This window comes from Tauraco erythrolophus, chromosome 8 (assembly GCF_009769465.1).
Source record: "Tauraco erythrolophus isolate bTauEry1 chromosome 8, bTauEry1.pri, whole genome shotgun sequence".
Classification (NCBI taxonomy): Eukaryota; Metazoa; Chordata; class Aves; order Musophagiformes; family Musophagidae; genus Tauraco; species Tauraco erythrolophus.
In genome coordinates, this window is record NC_141472.1 from 5,644,822 (window position 1) to 5,671,348 (window position 26,527).

Here is a 26,527-nt window from a genome sequence, read left to right on the forward strand (position 1 = left end):
TCCTTGTTTGTCTTTTGTTGCGTCTTTTGAAGCCCTGATCTGTGTTAGCAGCACTGATAATAGACAACTAATTCTGGAAAAAAACGTGCTGACTTCCTAGTCCATCACGTGAAAACTTGCATACAGTGCTAAGCTCCTGGAATATCATCTGATCTCATATCCAAGCAGCTGGACCTGCTCCTGCAGTAGGTTTCTTTGCTGCTACTGCTTTTCAAATTCTGTTGAAGAAGTTGTTGCAATCCAGAGAGGAGAAGTGTAGCTTTCCTGACAGCAAATGAAAAAATCAATGGAAAAGATGATTAAAAATTCTTGGAGTTGGTGACTGGGACTTGTCAGATGTGGTTCAGAAAACATGAGCTGGAGACATTACTGAATCCTGGGAATTTATTTTAGAGGATAGAGACACTATGAGGCAGCAGACAGTAAAAGTAAAAAATTTCCAACCTGGCATTGCCTCTGGGAATATTTCAGGGACTGGATATGCAGAGGGTAGCAGGTGGGGGTCTGTCGTGCTTGTGTAGCCCTAGCAACACGAGCATGTCTCATCTCTGAGGGATGTTCCTAACATCACAAGGAAGACAGGGGCAGGATTTTTTCTTGTGAGACTGCAGACCAGCAGTTTTGGGAGGAATAGTTACTGGTCTGTGGAATCTCTTTGGAGAGAGGCAGCAAAAGTAATTAAAAAGAAAGAAGAGTTTCAAGTGGTTTGTTCCTGCCAAGCAGTCTAGGCAGGCAAGTGGAACCATGTCCTGTTCTGTTGATGGGACTGGGAGAATGGGTCAATGAACTCTGGCCAGTGTGCTCTGTTCAAATGGCCGTAGGTTTTGTGCCAGGTCTGGCTGTGCAGTCTGCTGGGAAGCAGTATCAGTCTGGGATTTGACCATTTCTCCCCAGACTGTCAGCTCTTTTATTTTTTGTTTTCCATCAAACTCTCCAGAAGAAATATCTTCTACATCAGTATGCAACTGTATTCCAAAATGTATTATGCATTGGAGAGTAAAATGCAGTTGTATGTCTGTGTTTTGGAGTAAGGTAACCAAAAGTCCAGTGAAAATTTGAAGGAATACTTGCTTTGGGAAATTACATCTGATAAAATGAAGGTTATCCTTGTGTCTGTCAGTAAGAATGTTCATCTTCCCTCGTTTTGTTAAAACTATTCCGTATACACAAAATAAATGAAATATTTTCCTAGTTATATTCATTAGTCTTTAAAGCCTTGTTCTTCTGCCAGCTGGGAAAATGAAGGAAGAAAAAAATATGTTGTAGACTGAACGCTGGAACTTTTGGCTAGTACTTTTTAAAGTCCAATATTCAGCAATAAATTGATTAATGGATGTACCTGATTTATTGTGGATTAATCAAATAGAAATTAGACGAAGTTGGTGAATTAATACTTAATCCAAATAATATTGGTGAACTCTTGGGGATGTTTCACACCTTTCGTTCTAACTGCTGACTGCTGAGGGGCATTTATTTGTGTTAAGCATTCCTCTGAAACCTTTTATGTGCTGCGTTTCCCAAACATGCATTTGCTTTTTAAGAAGTTTTAATGAAGAAAAAGAAGAGAAAAGGAAAGAAGACTGGGACTTTCATCTAGGTTTTGCATGTGCAGAAACTTAAAATAATATACACAATTTTCAGGTCAAACAAAGAGGTCATTCTGGAAATACACAAGTTTTTGCTGCCTTGATTAGCTGTGTTCAGCCTAACAAATTCCTAAAAAGACTTCCTAAATGTATTTGTTTAGAATCTAACCCTCTAATGTTAAACAGAGAAAGAAACAGATGTTACATTTTGTATTCCACTTCATCTATTTGATGTGTGGAAAATGTAGGCAGGTTATTAAACAGTTTAAGCAAGTGGGATCACAGAATTCCCATCTTGCACTACCAAATACAGTTCACAGGCTTCAGAAAAGAAGCAGCTTTGAGGTTTCTGCAAGGAACAAGTGATGTTAAATAGCTTAGCACCTGGATAATATTAACTTTAATTACAAATGTGATAAATTAAGTATGTACTTTTAAGCTTAGAACAAATACAATCATTGCTGATTCTGTTTGTTTAAAGTTCTTCAGGTCATTGATTTTTCATTAATCCATCAGCCACATGACATTGGGTGTCCCCTCCAGTCAATGCAATTAGTAACGTGTCACGTTAACCAGATGTATTCATATGTCCCACCATGTAAGTATTTTGAAGAGGCTCACCATTCAAGACCACAGCTTCTCAGCATCTTGCCAGCTTAATATGTCATAAAGAATGCTGACAGTAAAATTTAATAGGAGTTACCTGCAGAAGGGCTTTCATCTTTGTTTGACAGCTGTGTTCGTGATGATGTGACGTTAACGCAGTGATCTGAATAAAGTTGCAGTGAGAAATTTTTGATGCAAGCATGCAATTCCTAAAAAATAAGAACCGTACGGACAGACACCGCAGGAGCTTAAATTGAACGAGTGTATGTGCGAGTGTCCTTGTTACACTACTACCAACTCTCAGAAGAAAACCCATGGTTCCCCAAGTAATCGTGTTACAAGCTGCGAACACAGGAACAGGACTTTTGTCACTCTTGTGATATTCCTGCTATCATGGCTCCTTTGCTGTGGCCTTTGGACACAAAATGTTTTCTCCTGTGGGTACAGTATAAATACAACACGAGACAGCAGATGGCTGTATTAAACAGAAAGGATTTCTAAAAGTGCAGCGAGACAGCTGTGATTTCCATCCCTGGGAGAGGATGTTGTGCGTCAGCTGGGTAGCAGCAGTGTGTTGTAGGACACAGTACAGGTGACTTCCACGTATTTCTAGAAGCCTATCAATGGGTTTGGCTGGGATATTCTTCTGGGGCATAGACTGGTGTGAAAGCAGTTAGTTAACTCCAGGAACACATTCATGGCAAATTCTTTTTGAACAGGAAAGAGAAGGAGGTCGTGGACCCAGAGTTTCAGCAGTGTAAGCAGAAAAGGAAAGCTGGGCAGGACTGGCACCCAATATGCCGTGATCGCTAAATGAACGCTATCTGCTGTCATTAATTACTGCTAGAGTTGTCTCTTGGCACGTGTGTGGTTGGACTCGTAGGATTCCGCGTAGCATCTAATACGTGAGGCTTTATGAACTGACTTCTCCCCGATGTGGATTGAGTTTGAAGGAAGGCAGACTGGCTCTCGGGGCTGAGGTGGAGCGTTTATGTACGGCTGAAAAGTCCGGCTCTTTTTAGAGGTATCAAATGTGAACTGGAGAAGGAAAATCACCACCACCCCCCAAAAAAGCCCTCTGTAAAGAGCTATCCATTTTTTTGTCTTTTGATGCCTTTCAACCCAGAAGCAGGTCAGACTAACTCTGGTAAATCTAATTGTAAAGAACATTTTGTCTCTGATTCCTTGTCCTGTTACTGAACTCGGTACCTGGCATGAGCAGAAAAAGCATCCTGTTCATTTGAAATGATTTAACATTTACTGTTCTCCCTGTGTTTCTGTGAAAGAGTTTCTTTCGGTGATCCCTAGTGGATAGTTACAATCTGGTTAAAATGCAGACTCTGTAAAAACCAGGAAAAGAAAACACCCTTTATGATCAAAAATATTTTCTACAATATAAAAACCCACCCTGCTTTTGCATTGAACGTATCAAAATTACTTGTCCAAAGTGAAGTTTCTCTCCTGCCCTGTAGAAGGTGGTAGGGGGGAAACGGTATAGCTCAATAAAACTATGATTACTTGGGTCTGTTTTCATAATGGGGCATAATACAATAGTTAAAAGGGGCTGTAGAAGCTATTAAGTGCTTGATGGATGTTTCTTCTCATTTGATTCATATTTAAAAGCTGGTAATTAAAAAATGGAAACCGAGGAGGAGCTGTATAAAAGTAAGCAAATCCTGTTTCTAGAAATAAACAGTGGGGGAAAAGGAATATCTTGTCACCTCTGTAGCTTAGAAGATGTCAGGACTTCAAATGCCCTCAGCAGCCCAGCCATCAGAAGGGGGATGTCTTGTGAGTGATCCATTTTTATGGAGCTGTGCACACTGCAAAATTTATACTAATTGCTTTAGCGAGGGTAAATTACACGCAAGTAAATTCTGATGGTTTCTGGAGCCCTGTTGGTAATTTCCCCTTTTTTGATGAAATAGAAAATGCCTGCTTTTTAATTTCTTGGGTCCCTGCATCTGAGTCCACGTTGTGTTCTGTTCACATTGAGGTAATGGGAAAGGCACTTTTTCCCAGGAATCCAAAATAAACATTTATCTTGGTGCCTCATGAAAAACACGCAGGAAAGGAAGCGTGTTGGGCCTACAGAAGTGATATAGTCTTTTATACGGGGATAATTTATTGATTCTTGGGCTTTTGTGAAAGGAGAGTTCATTGAGGTGTATGGCCTAATTAAATAGGCTGGAACAATTCTGATTCTGGCATTTTTCTTCAAACTGAATATATCCTGTTACATGTTTGTGCAAAATGAGCAAAGGTGGCATTCAGGACTCTTACCACCCACGTTGCCTGTTGTAATAAACCATCTGCCATAATTCTTAGTGATTTAAAAGTGTCCCGTGTATATTTTAACCCATAACTGTAACTATGAAACTGAGAACAGACAGTATGGCTTTCCTTACACCCCACCCTCCAATAATTCCTTATAATCAGCAATAGCTTGAGTGCTTCGTGGTGGTAATTCTCTGTCCTGAGCTCAGCTTCCTGTAGACTGCCGGAAATGTAACACGGCATCAGGGTAGTACAAGCGAGCTTGAAATTTAAGTCCTTCTCCTTTCTGAGAGGTAGACTAAAACACTTCTTGCAGCACTTTGATGTCATATAGTATGTGTTTCAAAGATTTGGATTTTTTTAACAAGCCTATTGATGTACCTGTTTAAGTTCGAATAGTATTTAATAGATTTTTAGTGGTAGTATGTTTCAGTACTTGAAATGACTTTGGGTGGGATAATATTTTGTCCTTTTGTGTCAGTTTTGAAGAACTGAACTGCACAAAGAGTGTGCTGGAGTTATGGGGACATTGGAATTATTCTGGAATATTTACTAATGTACTTTAAGGGCATCTTCCTGATTCATAAAAAGTATCCCACAGTGTTTTATTTCCACTTGAGCTTTTCAAGCAGCCATGTATTTTAGCATGGAATATTTCAAATTGTTAGCTGGATCTCTCTTTTAAAGTATACAATTCTGGTTTGCTTGTTTACTGAATTGTGGGATTTTCACCTCTCTTTTTTTTTTTATTTTCGTACCACACTTGCTGGTGTTGAGAAGTGTGGCTGCTTGGACTGTCTGGTATCAGGGAGGTCACACCAGCATTACAAGAACGTAAAACATTGCAGTCGGCATTTGGGCAATAAAAATGAAGCAGTCTTCAGGTTTTCACACACCCAACTATATCCTCAGATAATGGACTGGCTGAGTCTTCTCGCTTCTGAGATAGCTGTATTTGAAACAAATTCCTTATCTCTTGGCTGTGGCTTCTTATAATGGATGGCAGGGAGGAAGGTGGTAAGGATTTGGTGCACTTAGGAGGAGAGGAAGTGGGACTTCTTCCTGGGAAGCTGTTGGATATGATACAACTCCGCTTTGCTGCTGAACTGAAGGTGATTTTCTTTATAGCCTTCCCTATGGCTTTGGTGGAGCACAACACGTAGTGAGAACTTGACTAAGAAAACAGAATTAGAATAGAGAGCAAAGGGTTTGAAACACTGTGAGAGTGCAGATCTGTTCTTACATCTTCACTAGGTGCGGCAAAAAAATATTTCCAGGAGAGGAAACTTGCCAACCTCAGATGTGTGCTGAGCCCTGGTAAATGACTGGTGTGCGGGACCCTGTCCTGTGATCCGTGCCTTCAGGGGCACCTGGGCAAAAGCTGGCATCTCTGGGGAGCTTCAAGATCAACAGGCAGAGAAGCTGGACGACATTGATGGGAACACCATTGGCCAAGGAGGAGACCCGAGGGAGAAGATCTATTCGACCCTTAGCAGCTGTGCTCGGAATGGAGGTGCTCACCAGGTCTCAGGGGATGAAACGGGTCAAGAAGCATCACTTTCATCTTTGTGTCATAAAGGAGAGCAAACTTATGGATGGCTCCAGAAAGTATCTAAATAACGTGTTTTAAGTAATGGAGTATAATGAAACACCTGCTTCTGTGAGAGAGGTACGGGTCGAGTGAGAAGGAATTAAGATGAGTGTTGTTTTTAACAGTTTAGCCAGCACTCCTGAATCGACTTAGGAAGCAAAGGTCACAAGTTCAGCAGCATTTGTCACTTCAGCCCAGTTCCTAATTAAACAACTTTAACGTTATAAAATCGCAGTAAACTCCGAAGTCCCACAGTTTTCTTGCGCCGCGTGTGTGGTAGAACACAAGCATCGCAAGTAAGTAAATCTCAGCCTTCAAATCTTTAGAAGTATTTTTCTAAAATATACATATATATATATATATCTGAGTTCATCAGTGAGCCAAGGGCTGCTGAAATGTGTTTGGCAGTAGTCCCTGCTGCCTCCAAACGCAGCTGAACAAACAGCCCACAGCTCGCACAGGAAGACAGGGCCAATTGGGTAGGAGGGCAGGAGGGGACAGCGCGGTAGATTTTGTGTCCCAGCAAGAGAGAAGCACGCTGCCACCTCCGTGTTTATATAGCCGCCAGGAACTGTGCTTAGGAATTGGTTGATCCTGTGGCTGGGGTGGTAGAGAAAGACCTTTCTAGTTTTCCGGCATGCATTAAATGACCGAAATGACTTTAAATAAACTTTACTTAAAGCTTTGTGTATCTTAAAGAAAAAGTCGGTTTGGGAATTCGACCTGTAGGGCTTTTGGAAAGAAAGAAAATTAGGTTGTTTTTCTTGAAGGGGAGAGAAAGCAGCGAACTTTTCTTTAATGGTGATTGTTGTTTTCAGGGAAGGCTTTCCTGGAATAAGGTTATTACAGCGTGTTAGTAACGTGGCATCGCTTTGCTCTTTTTATGGCATCCTTTTGCTCTTCGTGACTTCACCACTTTAGCAAACACTTTCCCTGTATTTAACTGGCAGTAAGCTAGGAAGCTTCAGGAGATTGACCACAGAGACTCTGCTGGCTGCACATGAGGGAAGCGCTCACCAGACCAAATTATTTTTGAGTAGTGGAGTTTATTGAGGCCACATCTGCAGCCTGCATGATTTTACAACCACCGTTAACAGAAGTACAAGGCATAGAGTAACCGCCGTCTATTTTAGCGGAGCGTGCTATTATTAGGATCAGCATTAGGAGCTGGAAATCCAGATCCAGACAGTGGAGGGAGAGAAGCATCTTGAAGGGACCGATTTAGAGAAACTCGCAGGAGGCCATGCCCTTCAGCATCCCCTGGAGCTCCAAGTAGCAAAAAACCACTGTGGCAAGCAGGTCCAATGAACATTTATGGTGCAGTAGCCTATAAATCATGAGTGAGGATGCTTCCGCTTCTCCAAGTTACTGCCTTTCAGATTTCATAATCACCTTCCTCCAGAGTTTAACGTGACCTGTTTTGCAGTGACTTGCAGCAGTGAGTGAGTGCCAGTCCACCGAGTCATGGTGCAGGGCTCTGGAGTGGTGCAGGTCTCTGGAGTGATGCAGTGACGGTCAGCCTTGCCCTGTAGAGTGCGCAGGGGGAGGGTGGATGGATGGATGGATGGATGGATGGATGGATGGATGGACGGACGGACGTGTGCTTTACACAGCGAATACATTGGCAGCCACGACAGCAGCAGATTGATGACAAAGTGTTGTTGAGTATTACACGTCCGTTGAGAGCTTCTTTTTAATGATATCACATTAAGCCACAGAAATTTCCCTTTCTGTATATGTAAATAGGTTGGAGTAACCCATGACTGAATGCAACGGATTTCACCCCCCTGCACCCACTGCTTTGGGAAAGATCATGTCAAGAATGAGAAAATCAGTGAGATCATTTATGGGATGAAATACTAATTGGCACTCTTGTGATCTGAAAAGCAATTGAATATTGCTGATGCTATTGCACAGTTTTGTAGCAGTCCTCCGTCACAGTGGTGACCTGGATATAGCGTGCTTTCTGCTCACACGTTTCTAGACTATTGCTTTGTTTCTTCTCTTTCATTGCAGATTGTCGTAAACATTTCATAGAATCATAGAATGGTTTGGGTTGGAAGGGACCTCAAAGATCATCTAGTTCCACCCCCCTTGCCATGGGCAGGGACACCCTCCACTACACCAGGTTGCCCAAAGCCTCATCCAACCTGGACTTGAACACTTCCAGGGAGGGGGCAGCCACAACTTCTCTGGGCAACCTGTTCCACTGCTCACCACCCTCAATGTAAAAAATTTCTTCCTTCTATCTAATCAAAATCTCCCCTCTTTCCGTTTAAAGCCATTGCCCCTTGTCCTATCACTACACACCCTTGTAAAAAGCCCCTCTCCAGCTTTCTTGTAGCCCCTTCAGGTACTGGAAGGCTGCGAGAATGTCTCCTGGAGTCTTCTCTTCTCCAGGCTGAACAGCCCCAACTCTCTCAGCCTGTCTTCATAGCAGAGGTGCTCCAGCCCTCGGATCATCTTTGTGGCCTCCTCTGGACTCGCTCACAGTTAGCAGTCTCTAAAACATTCTTCATCCAATACCTTGTGCATTTTTCCTAGTTTTGATGCTTTCCTCCTTCATCCTTTCCATTAGGAGAAGCCCTTTGTATCGGAAGCAGCTAGGAAGAAAGAGAGAGACTTGGTAGCCAAAGAAATTGAGAAGTTTCAGGTCTCTATTCAGGACTCTGTGCCGGAGTGCCCTTATGCTTGGGAGGATCATGGATTACATTCAGGAAGACATGGATGCCATGAAGAATGAGTTGCAGATGTGGCGGCAGGAGAACAGACCAGCACGCAGAAGCTCTGCAGAAAGAGCAAAGGTGAGTGTGGTCAGGGAAGTTGATTTATCTCTCCAAGCAGATTTCTGTTTTTGGAGAGGGGAGAGTTTTGCTCACTTTTCAAAGCAAATTTTTCATCAGTCATTTTTGTGGTTTCGGGAAATTTTTTTTGCAGTCTGAACTGTTTTGTAAGTGTTAAAGTCTTCAGGTCTTTTCGGCTCAATTTCACATGATGCACATGACAGCAGAGATGCAAATGTTTATGTGAGGCGAGAGGGCTCTATTATGATGTGCATAATAGAAACAAGGAGGTCAGCCTAGAACGGCTTCTTTGACCTTACTTGTCTCACTGATGGGCCTTCATGCTCCTCAAAAACAGAACGTCCCTTCCAGTGTATGTCCTCTGATCATAAGATGAGCTAGATATTGATCTTCTTGGATTCACAGTCAGCTTAGACAGATTGGCTGCTCCCCGAACTGCCATGCTTTGTTCATGCAGAAGCAAGTCTCTGTTGTATTCTGAGCTGAGTCCTGTCTTGGTAGGTAGAAATGTGTTAAATGTTGGAAATTTACAGCTGCTGGCTTAGTCCACTGGCTGGGGTGGGAATTAGGGCTTGGTTCACATATGAAGTGTAATGATGTTAATTCCTTGCCTTACATAGCGCCTTCTGTCCCAAAATACTGACAGGCTTTAAAAAGTTTGGTTGGCCTCAGAATGCACCACTCCTGCAAAGAGAAGGAAATGGCATTTGGCTTTATTTTATAGTTGGAGAAACTGAGGCATTGACTCACCTTGCACCCCACCGGATGACACTGAGCAAGTCTCAGGGCCTTTCTCCAGGCATGTCTTACTCAGGTGGACCCACTTTGGCCTTGCCAAACAAGTCATTTGTGCTTCAGCGTGTTTCCCAGTACGTGTCCCTTGAAGTTCCCAGGCAAAGCGGGCTAAGGACAAGACTGTCCCTTGAGTTGGTGCAGAAGGAGAGGAGAGTGGGAAGAAGGAGCTGCCCAGCTGATTTTGTTTGCAGATTTGTGTTAAACCCAGCTGTTTTGGGTGAGACTGTGGGCAGCCAGCACCCAGCAGAGCTGCTCAGCTCCCTTCATGAGCTGAGACTGTTTGCAGAATATCCCTCTCCAACTTCACTAAGTTTCGTATGAGATCCTAATCAGATCAGGGCAGTGCTGAGGCATGTCCAGTTCCTTCAGGAACGATACAGAGTATCAGACACGAAGAGACAATACTCCATATGTACTGGAATTTGGATGCGTGTCTTTGGTTTTCTTTGCTTCTGTGAAAGACAATTGAAGGATCCCGTGGGGGAAATGTTAGTGCAATTTCTAGTGATGCTTCTCGTGATTTATGCTAATGTGGTAGAAAAGAGGGAAACTAAATGATTTTGAATGCGGACTTTAGCTAATGAGCCCGCAAAGTGACTGGGTAATTCAGAATGACAGCAGGCTAGCTCAGTCTGTCATTTCCCTGCCTGTTCAGCGTTCCTGAAGATCAGCAAAGCATTACGAAAGGGGCACGTTTGTTTTAAAGCCAGACGGCCCCGTTCACCTCAGATGCGTCACTGTACTTGTGGTTTATTAGCATAGGATTTACTAAATTTCCGACCAGTGTGGGATTGCCTGCCCTTGTCAGCAGCTAGCAGGGGTCAGTTTTCATGTACCTTGCCTCTTCTCAGACGTCTGCCTGCTGTAGTTTTGTGCTCTGGCAGCGGCTAGTGTGTTGTAGGAAATAGCTGATGGCAGGCCGCAACCTCCACAGCGCATTTGTCCCTCCTGCCACATACTTCTCTCCTTAAAGCTCTCATGGTGAGGCCCAAAGGATGGCTGTTACCATGTATATCGTGGTAGGACCCATGGGCCCCTGTAAAAGGTGGGTTGTCCTTAGAATCATAGAATGGGTTTGGGTCAGAATGGGCTTTTAAAGATCATCCATTCGAACTCCCCTGCCATGGCAGGGACATCTTGCACTAGATCGGGTTGCTCAAAGCCCCAATCAGCCGTACTGTTGAACACTTTCAAAGATGGGGTATCCACAACTCCTCTGGTCCTTGTTGGGTTATGTCTCAGAGAGTCAAGTGCTGCCATCATCCCTGGGCTAGGTGGGTTGCAAGCTTTTGGCTGGGTAAAATGAAAAGTGCTACATGTATGCATGGTGTGGGGTGAAGCAAGAGAAGCAAAGCAAAGAGATCTTAGCAGAAAAGCTGGATTAGGCAAGAAGTGACTGTTTACTGTTGAATTGTGGGTGATCTCTTGTGAACAATATTCCTTCTCTGTCCATGTTGTTAGCTTTGTCTTCGTGCTCATATTCTAAACTTTCTTTCAGGAAGGGTGGGCACAACTTAAATTCTTTGCAAACTTTCAGGTACGAATGTACTTTCTTGGAGACTTAAGTAACCTGAAGCAGCATAATGTTCCAATAACTTCAGGCTCTTTGTATGTCTTTCAGCATCACAGACAGTGCTGTAGAACCATTAAAAGCTGATCTGGCTGAACTGGAGCAGTTGATTAAGACCAGCAAGACAAGATCTGTGCTGTAAAGCTAATATTTAAAGAACGAAGAAAAAAATCCGGAGGATGGTTCTTAGCATAAATGTGTCTTCAAGAAGGTGAAGAAGAGGAAAAAAAAAAAGCCTTTGGACTGACTGACATTCCTACCAAATAGAGACAAAATACCAGAGAAAACTAGATATGCCTGTTAGATATAAAAGGTTAGAGACCAGAAGCCTAAAAATTATTAAAATCCTATTATTGCATTGATCTTAGATGTTAATATTACCCAGGATAAAATTATATTAATTTGAATGCTTAAGTTGCAGAGGTATTAAAATAACTGTTTATTTAAATGTGAACTGCTGTTACTCACTTACCAGGTCTTCACAATCCTGTTTTCCTCCCTGCCTGTTGAGCACAGTTCTCTCTGCATCTCCTTCTTCTCCACATTTCCACTGAGGTTACTTTTGAACACACTGTCATGAAAAATGGATATTAGATATTTCTTTTGCTCCCTTGAGAAATGTTCCCACTCCTGCAGGTCAGAAGTTCCTGGATCCTGCTTGTTATTAACAGGCAAATTATCCACAAACAATGCCACAAGATGAAGAAGTAAAGGCTTGTGTAACTTGCAGTTCTTTGCATCATTATAGAGATGATGTCATGTTTTCAGAGCTGTCAGGAATCTGATTAGGAGCAACTGAAAATGCCATACGAGCATCACCGTGTAAGGGAGCAGAAGTATTTTATCTGCGCAGGTGTTAATTTCCATTTTTATTGCACATGTTCATTTGGAAAGATTAATTTAAGTACTGTTTCCTCCCAAATGCATGTTCCCGTAACTTTTTGTACGTGAATAATCCACTGATTTCTTTAGTTAACTGCAGATGTCTGTACTGTTTTCCTAATGACCTCTTGAGCGTACTGCGTGTTGGAGTCCAGCTTTACTGATTGCTAGGTCTGCAAAGCCTGTTAGTGTAGACACAACTATGTGACACTGCGCTGAGTGCAGAAGGCTTTAATCCCCTGCAAGGCTGTCTTCTCAAGATTTTTATAATATGCAAGCACATCTTCTCCATTCCATGTTGTTTGGATTGTGTTGAAGGGCTACTGTTCTTTTTGTCTTTTTTCTTCTTTGATTGGCAAATCTGTGGTGTTTTTTTTTTCTCCTTGGTTTCTTTTTCTGGTATCTGGACCTCGAAAAACATACCAACAGCTCTCACCAATAGCGTGAGTATTTACTGTGCTAAATATGGATATTTTAAAAGGCTTTGCTGCATGGGTTTTTTGGGTGGGGCGGAGAGGAAGTAGGGGACTTGTGAAGGAATAGGAGAAAACCTCTGATCTGTTCTTAACAGCATATGACACTATGGTCTTTGCTTTTGAATTGTCACTTCAAATTTTTATTCAATATATTTTTAAATGGTGAAGCAATATTGTGGGTAGAGTCCAGTGAGCAGGACTCCTGCAGTGACCCAGCCCAGCGTTGCCACCCTCTGCTACCGTACATTGCTTCTCAGCCCAGCTTGGAGCCTTTCCACGGCATCCTGCGCCTCGGCACCTGAAGTTAAAGAGGTTCAGAATGTCCACCAGAATCCCAGAGCCCAGAACTGATGGTGAAAAGCCTGGGTGGTCAATATGTAACTTTGGAGCAGTTTGATATGGTTAGTGTTAGGGTTTAGTAACATGTCTAACGCCTCCGTGTAGGTTTGCTTTCTCTTTTTTCCAGTGTGATGGAACAAAGTGCCTTGGAGCTGAGGCTTGGTTTAATTCCAAAGGCAGGTTGAGGATGCAGTGCCAAAAAAGCACATCAGCAGCTGTGCCTCACGAAGGGGAGAGGAGCTTCTCTGAAAACGGATCGAGAAGAACATCCGTGCACGCACGCCTGCCCGCGTCTCCGTAGCACCAACGCTGTGCCCATGCCTTGGGCTTGTGTTCCAGCTTGCGGGTGGTTCGTTAGTGAGGGAAACTGCTAGTGCAGTGGTTTGGGGTTGAAAACCCTTACATTGTCGGGCCCCTCTGGCACTAATGGAGACCGACAGTTCTGGGAAGCAGGACTTGTATTTCTGGAATGCCTGACATTCCTGTCTGTGCAGGTCCGGAGGTGACCGCCAGCCCCTCTGGGATAGGGATGGAGAGTGTTTCTCAGCTCAAAAGGTAGAGCTGCTGGCAGGATCTTGAAACACTGGCTAGCCAGCAAGGGACACTTGTGAGGTGGCAGGACCTCCCCAGATCAGGAGGACTCAGGTCCAGGGGCAGAGGAGGCTGGAAGGGGATGGTGGGGTGAGCTCAGAGATCTCCATCTGAGGACATCAGTGAGTGCTCTGGCCGTTGGAGACAGTTGCCTAGGGTGGAGATGCAAGAGGCTTAGTTCTGTGTTCCATGGTGCAGGGGGAAAGAAAGCCTGAAGGGTTAAAGTGCATGAAATGGGACTCAGATGGAGTTTAGGTACCAGAAGGTCCAACTGTGGTTATGAGGAACCCTTTCCCACCTAGAACTTCAACCCTCAATTCTGGAGGCACCAGTGCCATGTGTCCTGAGTCCAAATGTGATGGCCAGGTAGGCTGCTTCTAGATTCAGCCCATTTCTTGAGCTTTATTCAACTCACCTTATTGTCAGGCTGAGCTCAAAATAGGGCTTCCTAAGAGGCCCATTTCTCTGCCTTGTCTGCAAGAGTAGCCTCAGGCAAGAAAGCTCAGATAAGGCTGCTTACTTCGCCAATCTCTGAAGTTGTGAGATTTGTCTCACCCACCCACAAGTTACGACTCCTTCTCTTTCAGACCATGCACTTAGTTACAAGATCAGGTGCCTCTTCCCATCTCATGGAGGCTATCTGCCAGGATTCCTCACCCATCACAGTTGTAGATGCTCTGGGGTAGCAGGCTGTGCACACCCCTTGTCTCCCAAATTCTCACTCCCTGCTGGTACCCTCCAGATGGAGCCAGCTTCTTTAATTCAACCAGCTCGCTCAGGGGCAGGGCTTGCTCTTGTTTTGGTCTTGATGGGACGTGGTCCTGCTTGGAGGCATGTAGATGTGAAATTAAGAGTTTTGCAGACAAGTGGCTCTTGCCAGAGGTGGTACTTGAGTTTTTGTGTTTCAGCCTCGGATGTAAATGCTATGTGGTTTATCTCTTCCCGAACTGTGGCTTCAGGCTGCCTGCTGACCTGGGAAGACCGTTTTCTCCACTGTTCACCTCTCTGTTCTCACCAGCTCGGACAAAAGGAACACCAGTGTCATTATTTTTACTTTGAAATCTGAAATTCCTGATCACATGGTGTGCAACCCCGGACATACCACCTCCAACACAACCACAATGCATGTGTCTTCGAGTCAGACCTGGGTTCCTCTGTGCTGTTGAGCTGGTGCCCAACCTTGCTGTAGCTCCCTCTGGTCTGGCTCAGCGCTACTGGGTTGCTGTGCTGCTGGGAATCTGAAGAGCAGATGGAATCTCCTCTGCTTGCTGTGCCAGGAGGATGGAGAGGGACATGTTGCTTCCTTCGTAGCCTGCCCTTCCTTTCAGCTGACTCCTTGCTGCAATTTGCTGTATTGGATTTCTTCCTTCTGAAGCCAGAATAGTTCAGAGGCCTCAGAGACGGTCTCTTGCTTATTGGGTTACTTCCCTTGAGCACATCTTGGAACGTAAGGGGGAAAATGCCAATTACTTTTAAATGCTTTAGAATTGCACAGCTCGAGCTGTATTTCTGTGTTGGGAGGGAAGAGCCTGGCACTTGTAAGCCAGCCAGCCCCTACATGATTTAGGAGATGCAGCCCATTGAAAGCTGATTGAAACTGGGCTCCCAAACAGCTTTGCTTTAAAAATTAAAAAGCCTCAGTGTTTTTTTTTTTATTTTTTTTTTATTTTTCCAGAGCAACTTTGGATCCATCCACTGAGGAGGCAACCACCGCAGCCTGAGATTGCAGAAGAGGAGGGCAGGACTGTGGCTGCCTAAAACGCCGAAGCTGCAGGGCTGCTTAGGTGTTCCGAGGGCTTTTGGGAATGCATCCTTCTCTGCCGGGAGAGTCCAAGGGGATGGGCTATCACTGGGACCTTGTGTATCTTGGCTGCAGAAAGGTTCATCTGGACCCTGGCTTGGCTGAAATTGCACTCTCCCCTCTTCCCAGAGTCCGAAGGCATGTGGAGGCCAGTCAGTCTAGTACGTGTGATGGACTGGGGAGCTGCCAGCCGTGGAATGGTCTTCAGCTCTCAGAGGGCCCCAGGCATGTCCCATGACGCCCCGGATAGCTGCCTGCAGCTCCGGGGCACACCTCTTCTAAAGTGCTTCCAGCCATGTTTGTGAAAAAATACTATAGAAATAACATTTCCGTTTTCCAGCGAGAAATTTAATTAGAAGGAATTAAAAGTATAGTTTATAGTTTAATTTAATGTGATGAAAAAAGGATTAGCTCCCTCCCCCTCCTACCAAATCCCAACCTGAGACGATGGCAGCCCGGCTTCCAATTGCATCGACAGCCGCAGAAGGGAAACGCTTACCAAAAAGAAAAGGGAGAGGAATTCCACCCCAGATTTACGACTTGCGAAGCAGAGGTCGCGTGGGTCAGCCTTACTTTATGTCGCGCTGGGTCCCACAGACTTGACTTTGTTGTGTGCCCAGGAACGGCTCAAAACTGGTTATTTTGGCCGCTTTTGCAGGTCACTTGTGTGCTCAGGTGCTACCTTGAGCCAGGGAGGCTCTTGGTTGTGTGTACGTGGCTAAGTGTGTGTCCAGACACGTGGGAGCGTGCGCTTGTCCTTGCAAGCTAGAGTTCTCCCTCCCAGACCGTTTTCCCGTTTTTGGCATTTTTTTTGGCTCGTGGTAGTGACTAGGAGCATCGGGCAGAAAACGAATGGGAAGGGTCTGGCCCCAGGGACACTGGCAGCTTAGGGTTTCTTCCCTGCCATGATCAAGTCAGTTGGGTGGCAAGTTCTGGTGCTCAGGAGAAACTCTTTGCCTGGTGGTCCCTGCTCCAGCCCTTCTCTATCACAGACTTTCCAAAGCAGACATAGAAACATAGAACAGTTTGGGTTGGAAGGGACCTCAAAGATCATCTAGTTCCAACCCCCCTGCCATGGGCGGGGACACCCTCCACTACACCAGGTTGCTCAAAGCCTCATCCAACCTGGGCTTGAACACTTCCAGGGATGGGGCAGCCACAACTCCTCTGGGCAACCTCTTCCAGTGCCTCACCACCCTCGATGTAAAAAATTTCTTCCTCTATCTGGTCTAAATCTCCCCTATTTCAGTTTAAATGCATCTGCTATTCAGGGGGAGAACACAGATGGAGCTTCTTCCCTCAAGATCTGTCAGGCTTGTGGCACAGCCCAATGCAAGGGAGCTTCCCACACCCTTCCAGCCTTGGTGGTTTCACCCCAAAATGACCTCTGGGGAATCTTTGCACATCTCAGGACTTCAGCAGAACCAGGAAGACTTACGGCAATGGGTAACAGCAGAGTTGTGGTTGTGCTGATTATCTTTGGTTGTGCCATTTATTTTACTCGGAGACAAGAGGTGGGGATTGGAGCCTTGCTCTGAGGTGGCACAGGGAGTCCTCCTTCCATCCCAGTTGTGCTTTGTTTCTGCACGGAAGCTAAGCCAGTCACCACAGCTGGGATCAGGATGGAGCTCACCTCCTCCGTTACTGGAAGTTTGAGAAGCAACATGGCAGAATCTCAGTGGGGTCGGCTGGAGGCACGCGAGGTCAGACAAAATGACCCAGTGATCCCAGAAAACCTCTAATCCTCCTGTAGTATCTACACTTGGTGACATGTGTGCTCAAGGGATTCTCCCCAGGTGTTGCACCAGAGTCACCCAGGAGACATGGGAAGAGAGCGCCCAGCCATCGTCTGCCCTGGTACTTCACCTGAAGCGGACCATGGGACATGCAACGATGTGCAGGTGCCACCTTTGAAAATGCCTCCAGCCCTGGAGGACAGGGACTACTGCTGCTGCATTATTTTAAGCTCCCTCTGCCCTGCAGTGGATCAGGTCGAGGAGGCAGAGGTGATGTGGAAATGCCATCTTGGGCCTTCTACGGAAAGCAGCACCTGAACACGTATGGTGACAGCCTTCTCCCTGAAGCCAGGGAGAAAACAGAGTCTCTTCCTCCAAGAAGAGGAATGTCTTTTTCTTTTTCCAGCTCTTGAAGAAGTGGATGTTTCTTTTACAGGAAAGTGGGAATGGATTTTTTTTTTTTCTTTTTCTCTTTTTACAACTTTCTTTTTTTCTGTACATGAAAAAGCCAGGTGATTTCTGCCCTTTTCAGTACTGCAAGTACTGAAGGTGTCCTGGCTCTGCAGAGGGACCGGACGGGGCTTCAGAGATGGCAGCGGACGTGGTTTCCCTGTGCATGGGGCATCACTTAGATAACTCCCTACTGCAAAAACAGGGCAGCTACAACTCCACGGGCTCGTGGTCGCTTTCCCGAGGGACATGGAGGCACGCACGAGCAGGGTTGGGTGCTCGGCTGCTGGAGCAGGATGAGCCTGGGGACCCGAGTGCTGACGCTCCTGCAGGATGTGCGGATGGAGAAGCTCCCTGCTCTCCTCCTTCCTCCAAGAGGACGTTATAGAGGCAACAACTGAAACAAGTCTATCCCGGGGGGCCCCTATGCCCATCTTTACTGCAAGGTCTGTTAAAGGTTAATAGCATGAATAATACAGAGAAGGAAATCTACACAGGAGAAACTACTTAAACACCTAAAATAACTGATACGACCCAAAAACCTGAGACAAACAGAAGAGATTTAATTTTCCTGAGAAGAATAGCAGATAGTCTGCATGCCCAGGGTATGCCAACACCTGTCTTCTCTCTGACTCCTGCTGAACCACCTTTAGGGAGGTCTCGTGCTGCAATGCTGTGGAAGGGAACAGCCCTCACTTTCCATCCGGTGTAAATGCTTTTGTTTGAAACGCTAATTATGGACGTAAATTCCTCCTTCCCCAAAAGGCCAGAAGAGCCTGTTCCAGGTGCCGGGATATAAACCGAAAGGACTTCTATTGATTTAATGGAAAAGGCATATTTTAACAGAGCTCTTTTTGTTCAGAAGGCTGACTGGTCTAGAAGGAAATGGATGAGAGGTGGTACAGGCGAGCAGCGTGGAGGAGCTGCACCACAGTATCTCTCAATTCTGGGCTGACAGCCCAGCCGCAGGGACCGTTCTCTGGCTAACAGCTTTACGTTGGATTAGGTTGGTGGCAAGAGGCGCCTAATTTCTTCTGTGCTTTCAGGTTTCTCCGCTTTTTGGAACAGCATCTGCTGATGCTGGAGACCAAGTGTCGGCTCTGCTTGGAGGAGCTGGGGATACACAGCGTATTGCAGAGCTGTCTGGGAAGGGAGAAGCTGTTTGGATAAGAAGCAGTTGCTCTGAGCAAGAAGTTCCAAGCTGGTCTGGCTTTCACCTCAAGAAGGAGAAAGGCAGTCTTTCTGTCCAATTCAAATAATCTCAGTGGTACTTCCAGTGCACGTTACAAAGCTGGAAACGGGAGTCAAGCTGGGGTAGGTCCTGGGTCAGCATCAGTGCATGGAGAGTAGGAACGCACAGGTAAGAAACAGAAGTGACACTGATGGATTGTGAATGAGCAGCCGGAAGGCAGAGGTGCTTGGCTTTGTCTCGTCATGTCCTCCTAAAGGCAGACAAGCAGCCTTTCACCATTGGCACAATGCTTTTTTCTTTTACTAGAGAGACGACAGTGGGAAGAGAAAGAGCCCAAGATGCTCCTCTCCACAATACCCGAGTTACTCCGTTAACCATCATAGATGTCTGTGCTGCAGTTCTTGTTGTAAGGATAGATGGGAAATGAATGAGTGCTGTTTTCATAGTTCTCAGCTACTATAATGTCTGAGGATGTGGAGAACAAAGAATGACTCCTCCAACATCTTGAAGTGTCTTGTTAGTCTGATGACTGGCCATCAGAAAAATGGCATTAGAGTCAAGTGTTTGAAACAGATAGTGCCAACAAAGCACTCAAGTGGTTAAATGCGTGTATAAAAACGTACATAAATTGTATCATGGGGAGAAAGGTGAAAATAAACAGACTGACAACAATAGTGAATATAAAAAGGCCATGATGAACTGCTTTCTCCTAGTCTTCGTTTGCACAGGTATAGAAGTCTGTAAATTTGAGAAACTGGAATGAAGTGCTTGTAAAAGTGTTTCAACATATATGTTAACCTGAGAACAATCATTATAATAGTGTGTTTTGACTTTGTGTCAACACTGAGGAAGATGGCTAAAGGCGTCCTCAGCCCATCAGTGCTTGTGTCTGGAAAGTCCCAGGAGGTCCTGGGAAACGGTGGGCTCTGACTTTAGCTAAAGACATAAAGCTAGGCAAGAGCGAGTTTGGTGAGCTCTCACCTGGCATATCTCACTCCATATCTCCCTGCAGCAAGCTGAGACCTTATTTCTTTTTGCACTGTTTTTATAGCCACGTCGGTTCATGGTCACCCATGACCCCATCATGGCTGATTCACTGCCTGGTGTGACATGTCTGTCTGCGCTGCCAAATCTCTTTGGGTTTGTCATAACCACGGACTCATACCTGGCTCTTTGTGCATTGTTTCTTCAGAGGCTTGGGAGACGGAGAGAGAGGATGAGAGAGGACAAAATTGCTCCCTTTTACATATCAGTTAATCTGGAATTCTTTTGAAGCTGATGTGAAGCTCACCTGTTCTTTCAAGATGACTCTTACTGTGTTATGTTTAGCTCTAAAACTCAACTGTGCTTGATTTTTCCTCTGCAGTTCTTGCAGAGGGGATTTTCTCCCTGTCCTCTGTTGAGCATCCTTTCCAGATTTCCCTCTGTTGTGCTCATCTCTTGCAGGCCGGTCTCTTCACTGAGAGTTACACTTAGAGGTGGGAGGAGAAGAGGACTGCAAGGAGGGAGAGATGGTATTTAGGTTGGACAGAGATGCACAGCCCTTCCCGGGATGTGCAGCTTGATGTAGCAGGAAAGTTTATTTGTTCTAGTCACACTAAGAGTATTATTCATGCTTCTTGTTGCTCCTGGCAGAGTGGGAGCTGAATAAATTACCTCTTAGTCCCAGCAGTTTGGGTCTTCAGCAAAGAGCCATGGGTCCAAACAAAAATGTCCTGACAGGAAAGCAAAGGGATAGCTGTTTTGGAGGATGCACCAAGACCTTGATTTAAAGTCATCTTGAGCAGCCTGGAGGCCAGAAGCCACTGGGCAGAGAAGAGCCACAGGAGATTTTCTCTTAGTGACAGGTCTTCACTGTGATGAAGCCATGTATGGATGGAGTGGGATGAGGCAGAGGAGAGCAAGAAACGCCTCCTCGATGGCCTCAGCATCCCTGGTGGGGTCCTGGTGGCTGCAGAGGCAGCTCAGCTGAGGAGCACCTTGTGCCAGAGACCAGCCCTGGAGCCAGGAGAAATTCATGGGCCACCCAGCGTCAGTGGTTGGTAGGTAGCCCTGTGCTGATCAGGTAGCCTGGGAGGAAGGAAAGGTGTTCTCCTCCAGTTTTAGTGCTCCCTGGCTCTCAGCTTTCCATTCCTGCCCACAGAAGTGTCAAGAAAGGGTTGGTTTTATGTTTAACTCCGTTAGACGGAGGGCTGTAAACTCAGAGCTCGCGTTAATAGGATACTTGTCTTTCAGAGCCAAAGGGGAGGGCGAGAGACCGGGGTCTCTCACAGCTAAATACTGCTGCATTGTGCTGCGTTTTATATCTGCTGGTAGGAGCGACCAAAAGCCGTGTGGGAACGCGTGTTAAATGTGTTATTTCATTAAAATGTCACTTTCTCAAGTATCATGAGCTGTATTTGCACGGGGCTTGCGGGCTCTCAGTATGCGACTGCGGGGAGCAACCGGAGCACAAGACCACCCGAAGGCATCCAGCTGCTTCCAACACAGTGCCGCCGAGGTCTCAGCATCTGCGGCTGCTGCCGCCCGGGCTGGCTCTGCCGGTGGCTGGGCTTTGTGGGAAAGCCACTATGGGCTGCAGGAGAGAGGACATCTCCTCGGTGGGAGAAAAGGATGCTTGGAGTGGGATGGAGACCCTCCACAAGGGGTGAAGCCTGCCCAGGCTCATGTAGACGGGATGGGTTGATGGCCACGTAGGGCTGAGTCCCAGTCACCTGCTGGTGCTTCTGCAGAAAAGGAATCAGGGAGCTAGAGGCTTCGTTGCACTGTTAAAGGCAACAACGTTTTTGGGAAGTGTTGGGTTATTAAGTGCAGATTTCCCTGCCAAATTAAGGCTGAAATTTGCTGCGAAGGAAGAGGGGGTTCGTGTCAGGTGTCTAAGGCCCACTGTCATGGTTTAACCCCAGCTGGCAACTAAGCACCACGCCGCCGCTTGCTCACTCCTCCCCCATGGGATGGGGGAGAGAATCAGAAAAGTGAAAGTGAGGAAACTCATGGGTTGAGATAAAGACAGCTTAATAGGTAAAGCAAAAGCTGCACACGCAAGCAAAGCAAAACAAGGAATTCGTTCACCACTTCCCATGGGCAGGCAGGTGTTCAGCCATCTCCAGGAAAGCAGGGCTCCGTCACGCATTAACAGTTGATTGGAAAGACTTGCCATACTCTGAACGTCCCCTTTTCCTTCTTCTTGCCCCAGCTTTATATGCTAAGCATGATCTCATATGGTCTGGAACATCCCTTTGGTCAGATGGAGTCAGCTGTCCCAGCTGTGTCCCCTCCCAGCTCCTTGTGCACCCCCAGCCTGCCCACTGGTGGGGTGGGGTGCGGAGCAGGAGAGACCTTGACTCTGTGTAAGCGCTGCTCAGTGACAACAAAAACACCCCTGTGTGTTGTCAACCCAAATCCAAAACACAGCCCCGTAGTAGCTACTGCAAAGAGAACTAACTCTATCCCAGCCAAAACCAGCACACCTACTGTGTGTTCACTTCCAGCTCACTCCCAGGGCCTGCCCAGAAAATTTGTCCTTAATTATTTTGTGCAAGGGCACAGTGCCATTTCTTGTGTCAAAGATGTCCTTTGCTTTCCTGCCACGCCTTTGTCTCTTCTATTGTGGGCTCTCATGTCTTCATGCGCTCCTGGTACTTGCTTTGACTGTCTCCTGGAGCTTGGCTCTCTTTCTACACTCTGAAGGCTGTAGACACACTTTATTGGGAAAGCTACAAGGTCACACTGATGTATGTGCTTGGTGATGGTCCTGTTGCTTGTTCTGAAGAACCTGGGTGGTAAAGACCACTAGAGAACTGTGATACTGCTGAAGTTGTTTTAAGAAATTGTCTTCTTTTGAGCTGTATCTTCTCTACAGCTTTGGGAGATGGAAATGGAGCATCCCAAGAGTGTTCTTAGGCTCAAAAGCAGGGATTAATCAACACGTACATTCATAAATGATTGGCTCTGACTCCTCTGAGGGTGGTTGCCTTAGAGGTCTTGAGGGTTTTTTTTGCTGTAACAGGAAACAACGTGTTGGGTGCAAGGCTTTATCTGGCCAAGAAGATCAACATCCTGCAGACATCTGAAAGCAGGCAGCCAAATCTCAGGCTTTGGAAGAGCAGCTTATTGTGGGACTCAATAGGAGGGAATCTTGGAGTGGGCCTAAGCCATCCGTAGAAAACTGCAGAAGAGGTCGTTCAAGAGACACTGCCTTGCTTGGCAGAAAAGGCACCCAAAACAGCAGGGTCGCTTGAAAGGAAGGTGGTGATACAGCTGCTGTTGAGTCAAAGGACCATGTCAACGCATCTTCTAGGAGAGCGGCTAAGCTGTCTCCTGATGGCTGAAAGCAGCTTTCAAGGGGACAAGGGACCTTGTGCATCTTGTAAGCATGTTGCAGGATGGCTGGCTGCCCAGCCTTAGGTTTGGAGGAAGGATAGGCTTGACAGGTTGACATGGAGGAGCTTTGCAAATCAGTCTTTGCTGTGCCCCAGCCTTAGTTTGTGATCCGTGGGTGTTCCTGCCTCACAGTTCTTCTGGTACCAGGAGTTTCTTTCTCCCATACCCTTTTCTCCTGTCTTCTGGCAGCTGCAAGCTGGACATCTGAGTTTCCAAGCCAGAGCTCAGAGTGAAAGATAGACTTGTGCCACCAGGAATTACTCGGTGGGGGTGATGAGTGTGACAACTCTCCAGGGCAGTCCTTACAGGGCAGGAGGTGCAAAATGCCGTTGGAGGCAGCTAGACCCCTACTTTGGGGTTGGGACTGTTCTGTTTGCCATGTCTGGGGCCCCGGGGGTGGCTTGGGACCAGTGTGCTGTTGGGAATGAAGACAGATTCAAATAAGAGAAGAGATACGTTACCTTTAACACCGGGGAAGACAGAAACGGCTCAGGGAAGCTGAGACAACTTCTGGAGCAACATGAGGGGTTTTTTTAAACAGTTTCCTGATTACTTTGACTGCTTGATCTTACAGGCTGAGTATCGCCCTGGTGTTATTTCTTTGCATTTCATTTCCTAAGACGTCCTGAAGAGCAGGCAGTGAAAAATAAAATAAAAACCTGGCATGTATTTTACAAGCTGGGCTGGCTTCTCCCACAGACCCCACTAGCCCTTTGAGCCAGCTGCTCAGGTAGCTGAGGTCACCTGAATGGCTCCTACTGACTTCAGGAGGCTTTGGACTCACCCGTAATTAGTGATGCACTTGCAAGCCTGACCGAAAGTCCGTTTTGGTGGAAAAGCTCCCACTGGTTGCAGGAGAGGCTGAGTCACATCTCATGATGGAGGAGCCACCTTCCCACCACCATCGCTGCTGGATGCACTGGAAGCTAATGGAGCTCCATCAGCTACGTACCACCCACTGCCTGACAGCAGAGGAAGGAGAGGCACCTCGTTTTCAAGTCTTTGGGGTGGATCAGGGTTTTCAGCCCATGGCTGGGCTCCAGTCATGTTCCTAGAGTGTTCGCAGCAGCTCCCAAGCATCAGCTTTTTCCTTTGAGCTCCTCAACAAGTGTGGTTAGAAATTTTTTTGAATGGAGAAAGTTTCTTGCTTCAGGCCAAGCACAGAAATGTGGAATGGATTTGGATCAAACTTTTTTTTTTTATTTTTATTTAAAGAGAGAAAAAAAAAAAGTGCCTTGGGCAAGAGCTGAAGCATGGAAAATTTTATCCCAAAAGGTGGATGCTTTGTGAAATTATGAGCGTGTGAAAACAGGTGGTTAAACTGAAATGGTTTTACAGATTTAAGTACAGAGGGTGCTACCAAAAACCTGTTATAAATTCTGGAGTGAACTCTTCTTGAAAGGCAGAGGTAGAAGAACAGGCCATCAGCAAGTAACCTGAAACACTACCAAACCCACAGGCGACTCCAGAACTGGTAAAGAAGCCAAGCAAAATGAGAAGAAGCTTTCTGAAAGTTCAGCAAGGGAGCCAAGTCCAGGCCTGGGCTTTGGTATTTAAACTCAGGCTCAAAAACTACACCCTAGTGACTGGTATCTGGCTGGGACAAATGTTACTTGCAGCACCTGATCCAAAACCTGCTCGAGTCAATGGCAAGCGCTCCACAGACTTCTCCTAAGTGTTGGATCAGGGCCTCAAACGTGCAGCCAGGAGGAAAAACACACGAGGGCTGTGCGGCAGCACGTTGCACGGTGGAGGAAGGGCTGGTGCTACGCAAGAGCCAGGACTGCACTGCCCTGCGCCGTGAAAAACAGCGGACGTACTGCTGAAGGTGGAAATAAGGTCCTGGAGAGAAGAAAGTGGTGAGTTGGAGGTCTGCAGCTGTGAGAGATCAGGAGGGAAGGCTTTACAGCCATTATTGGTGTCATTACAGCTAAAGGGACTAATTACATCAAGGCTTTGCTGAGCAAGGTGCTGTATAAACATATGACAGGACACCTTCCCCTAGATCAGGTTGCTCAAAGCCTCATCCAGCCTGGCCTTCAACACTTCCAGGCATGGGGCAGCCACAGCTTCTCTGGGCAACCTGTTCCACTGCCTCACCACCCTCAACGTAAAAAATTTCTTCCTTATATCTAATTGAAATCTCCCCTTTTTCAGTTTAAAGCCATTGCCCTCTTTGCAATGGACTGTGCTCCTGCTGGAGCCTGGGGCCTCAGGAACGCATCTTCTGGGTGGATTAAGTTAAAATACGCAAGAAAATATATCTGCTTCTTCAATTAGCAAAATGATCTGTGAGTGAAAGTCTATTTTTGGTGGATTAACATGCCTACTCGTGTGTGTATATGCTCTAAAGGATGCTTGACTCAATTTTCTATACTAGCAGACTGTCTATTGTCTTCACATGTCCAGATTGTTTTCCTATGCACTCATGAGATAAAAAGAATCTATTTTTGCCCTTTTGTCTTATCCTTTCTTTGCAGAAATGCAGGACCCCTCTGCAACATGCCTTGAGGAGCCCAGCTCATCCCAACTGTTAGCCACAGAGCCCCACCAAGACAACACACACCGGAAAGTGTCCTCCTTCCTGATGTACACTTCTTGAAGTGCAGACCTGATGTAGCTCAGCAAGGACCTGCCAAGGAATGTGATGCTGGTCCCAGTCCCTCAATTCCCTTGGGTTCAGCGTGGTCCCACTGAAGTCCTTCCAGAGGACCACTGAGGAGGGCAGGGGGCGGGGGGCAGTAGTGCTCCAGCTCGACGCCTCGGTCCCAGCTTCATTAGTGACGTGCACTGGTGTACTGCTTTTAGGCTCTCCGGGTCACTAGGAATGAGCTGATTCCTGTCGTGTTACTAAAATGTAAGTGTGATTATGAAGTGTTACGATAGATGGTCTGCAGAGTTTTACAGCTGTGTCTTAAAGGGCTCATAACAAGAAAAAAAAAAAAAGGGAGGGGGGGCTTAAACTGGAAGCCAGGAGTGTGGTCAAATTAAGGAGTACAACGGCAATGCTAATTAAAACCCTTTGGAGAGTAGGGGAGAAGGAAATGACCTAACTCCCAGTGCTGTCACAGGATGGTTTTTGCCCAGGGACAAAACGAGGGAGAGGCAAACCAGAGGCTGGAGAGACTAGCTTGGGCAATGGGAGATAAAGCCTTAACATCTCCTCTTTCCCCTGCCACAGAGCAGGTGGGTATCCTTGCCTTGTTGGGAGAGCCAGGAGGGGCATACCAGCCATGGAGAATTTGCCGGTTGCCTGAACACTTTGGTCCATGGAAACCATTAAGATCTCAACTAAGGCAAAGAGTTGCAGCCTGGGGCACTTGTCCTAAGCATTTCCACTATTTCTTTTCACATTAGACAATAAATTTTTTAACCCTCTACAGAGGAAGTTGGTTAGAAGTGTTACTCTATAATTCTTCTCTTTTGAAAGCACGGGTGCAGGCTCTGT

General features: G+C 46.1%; 1 protein-coding gene across 1 annotated transcript in view; it reads left to right on the forward strand.

Annotated features, from left to right (window-relative positions):
- Positions 1-11,513, forward strand: part of IFT54 (intraflagellar transport 54) — a 46,691-nt gene extending 35,178 nt beyond the window's left edge. The window contains 6 exon segments of the mRNA XM_086615792.1: positions 8,639-8,725; positions 8,727-8,831; positions 8,833-8,864; positions 11,281-11,339; positions 11,342-11,365; positions 11,368-11,513. Coding sequence (XP_086471918.1) covers positions 8,639-8,725; positions 8,727-8,831; positions 8,833-8,864; positions 11,281-11,339; positions 11,342-11,365; positions 11,368-11,444 — 384 coding nt within the window. The 3' untranslated portion in view covers positions 11,445-11,513.
- The last annotated feature ends 15,014 nt before the right edge of the window (positions 11,514-26,527 follow it).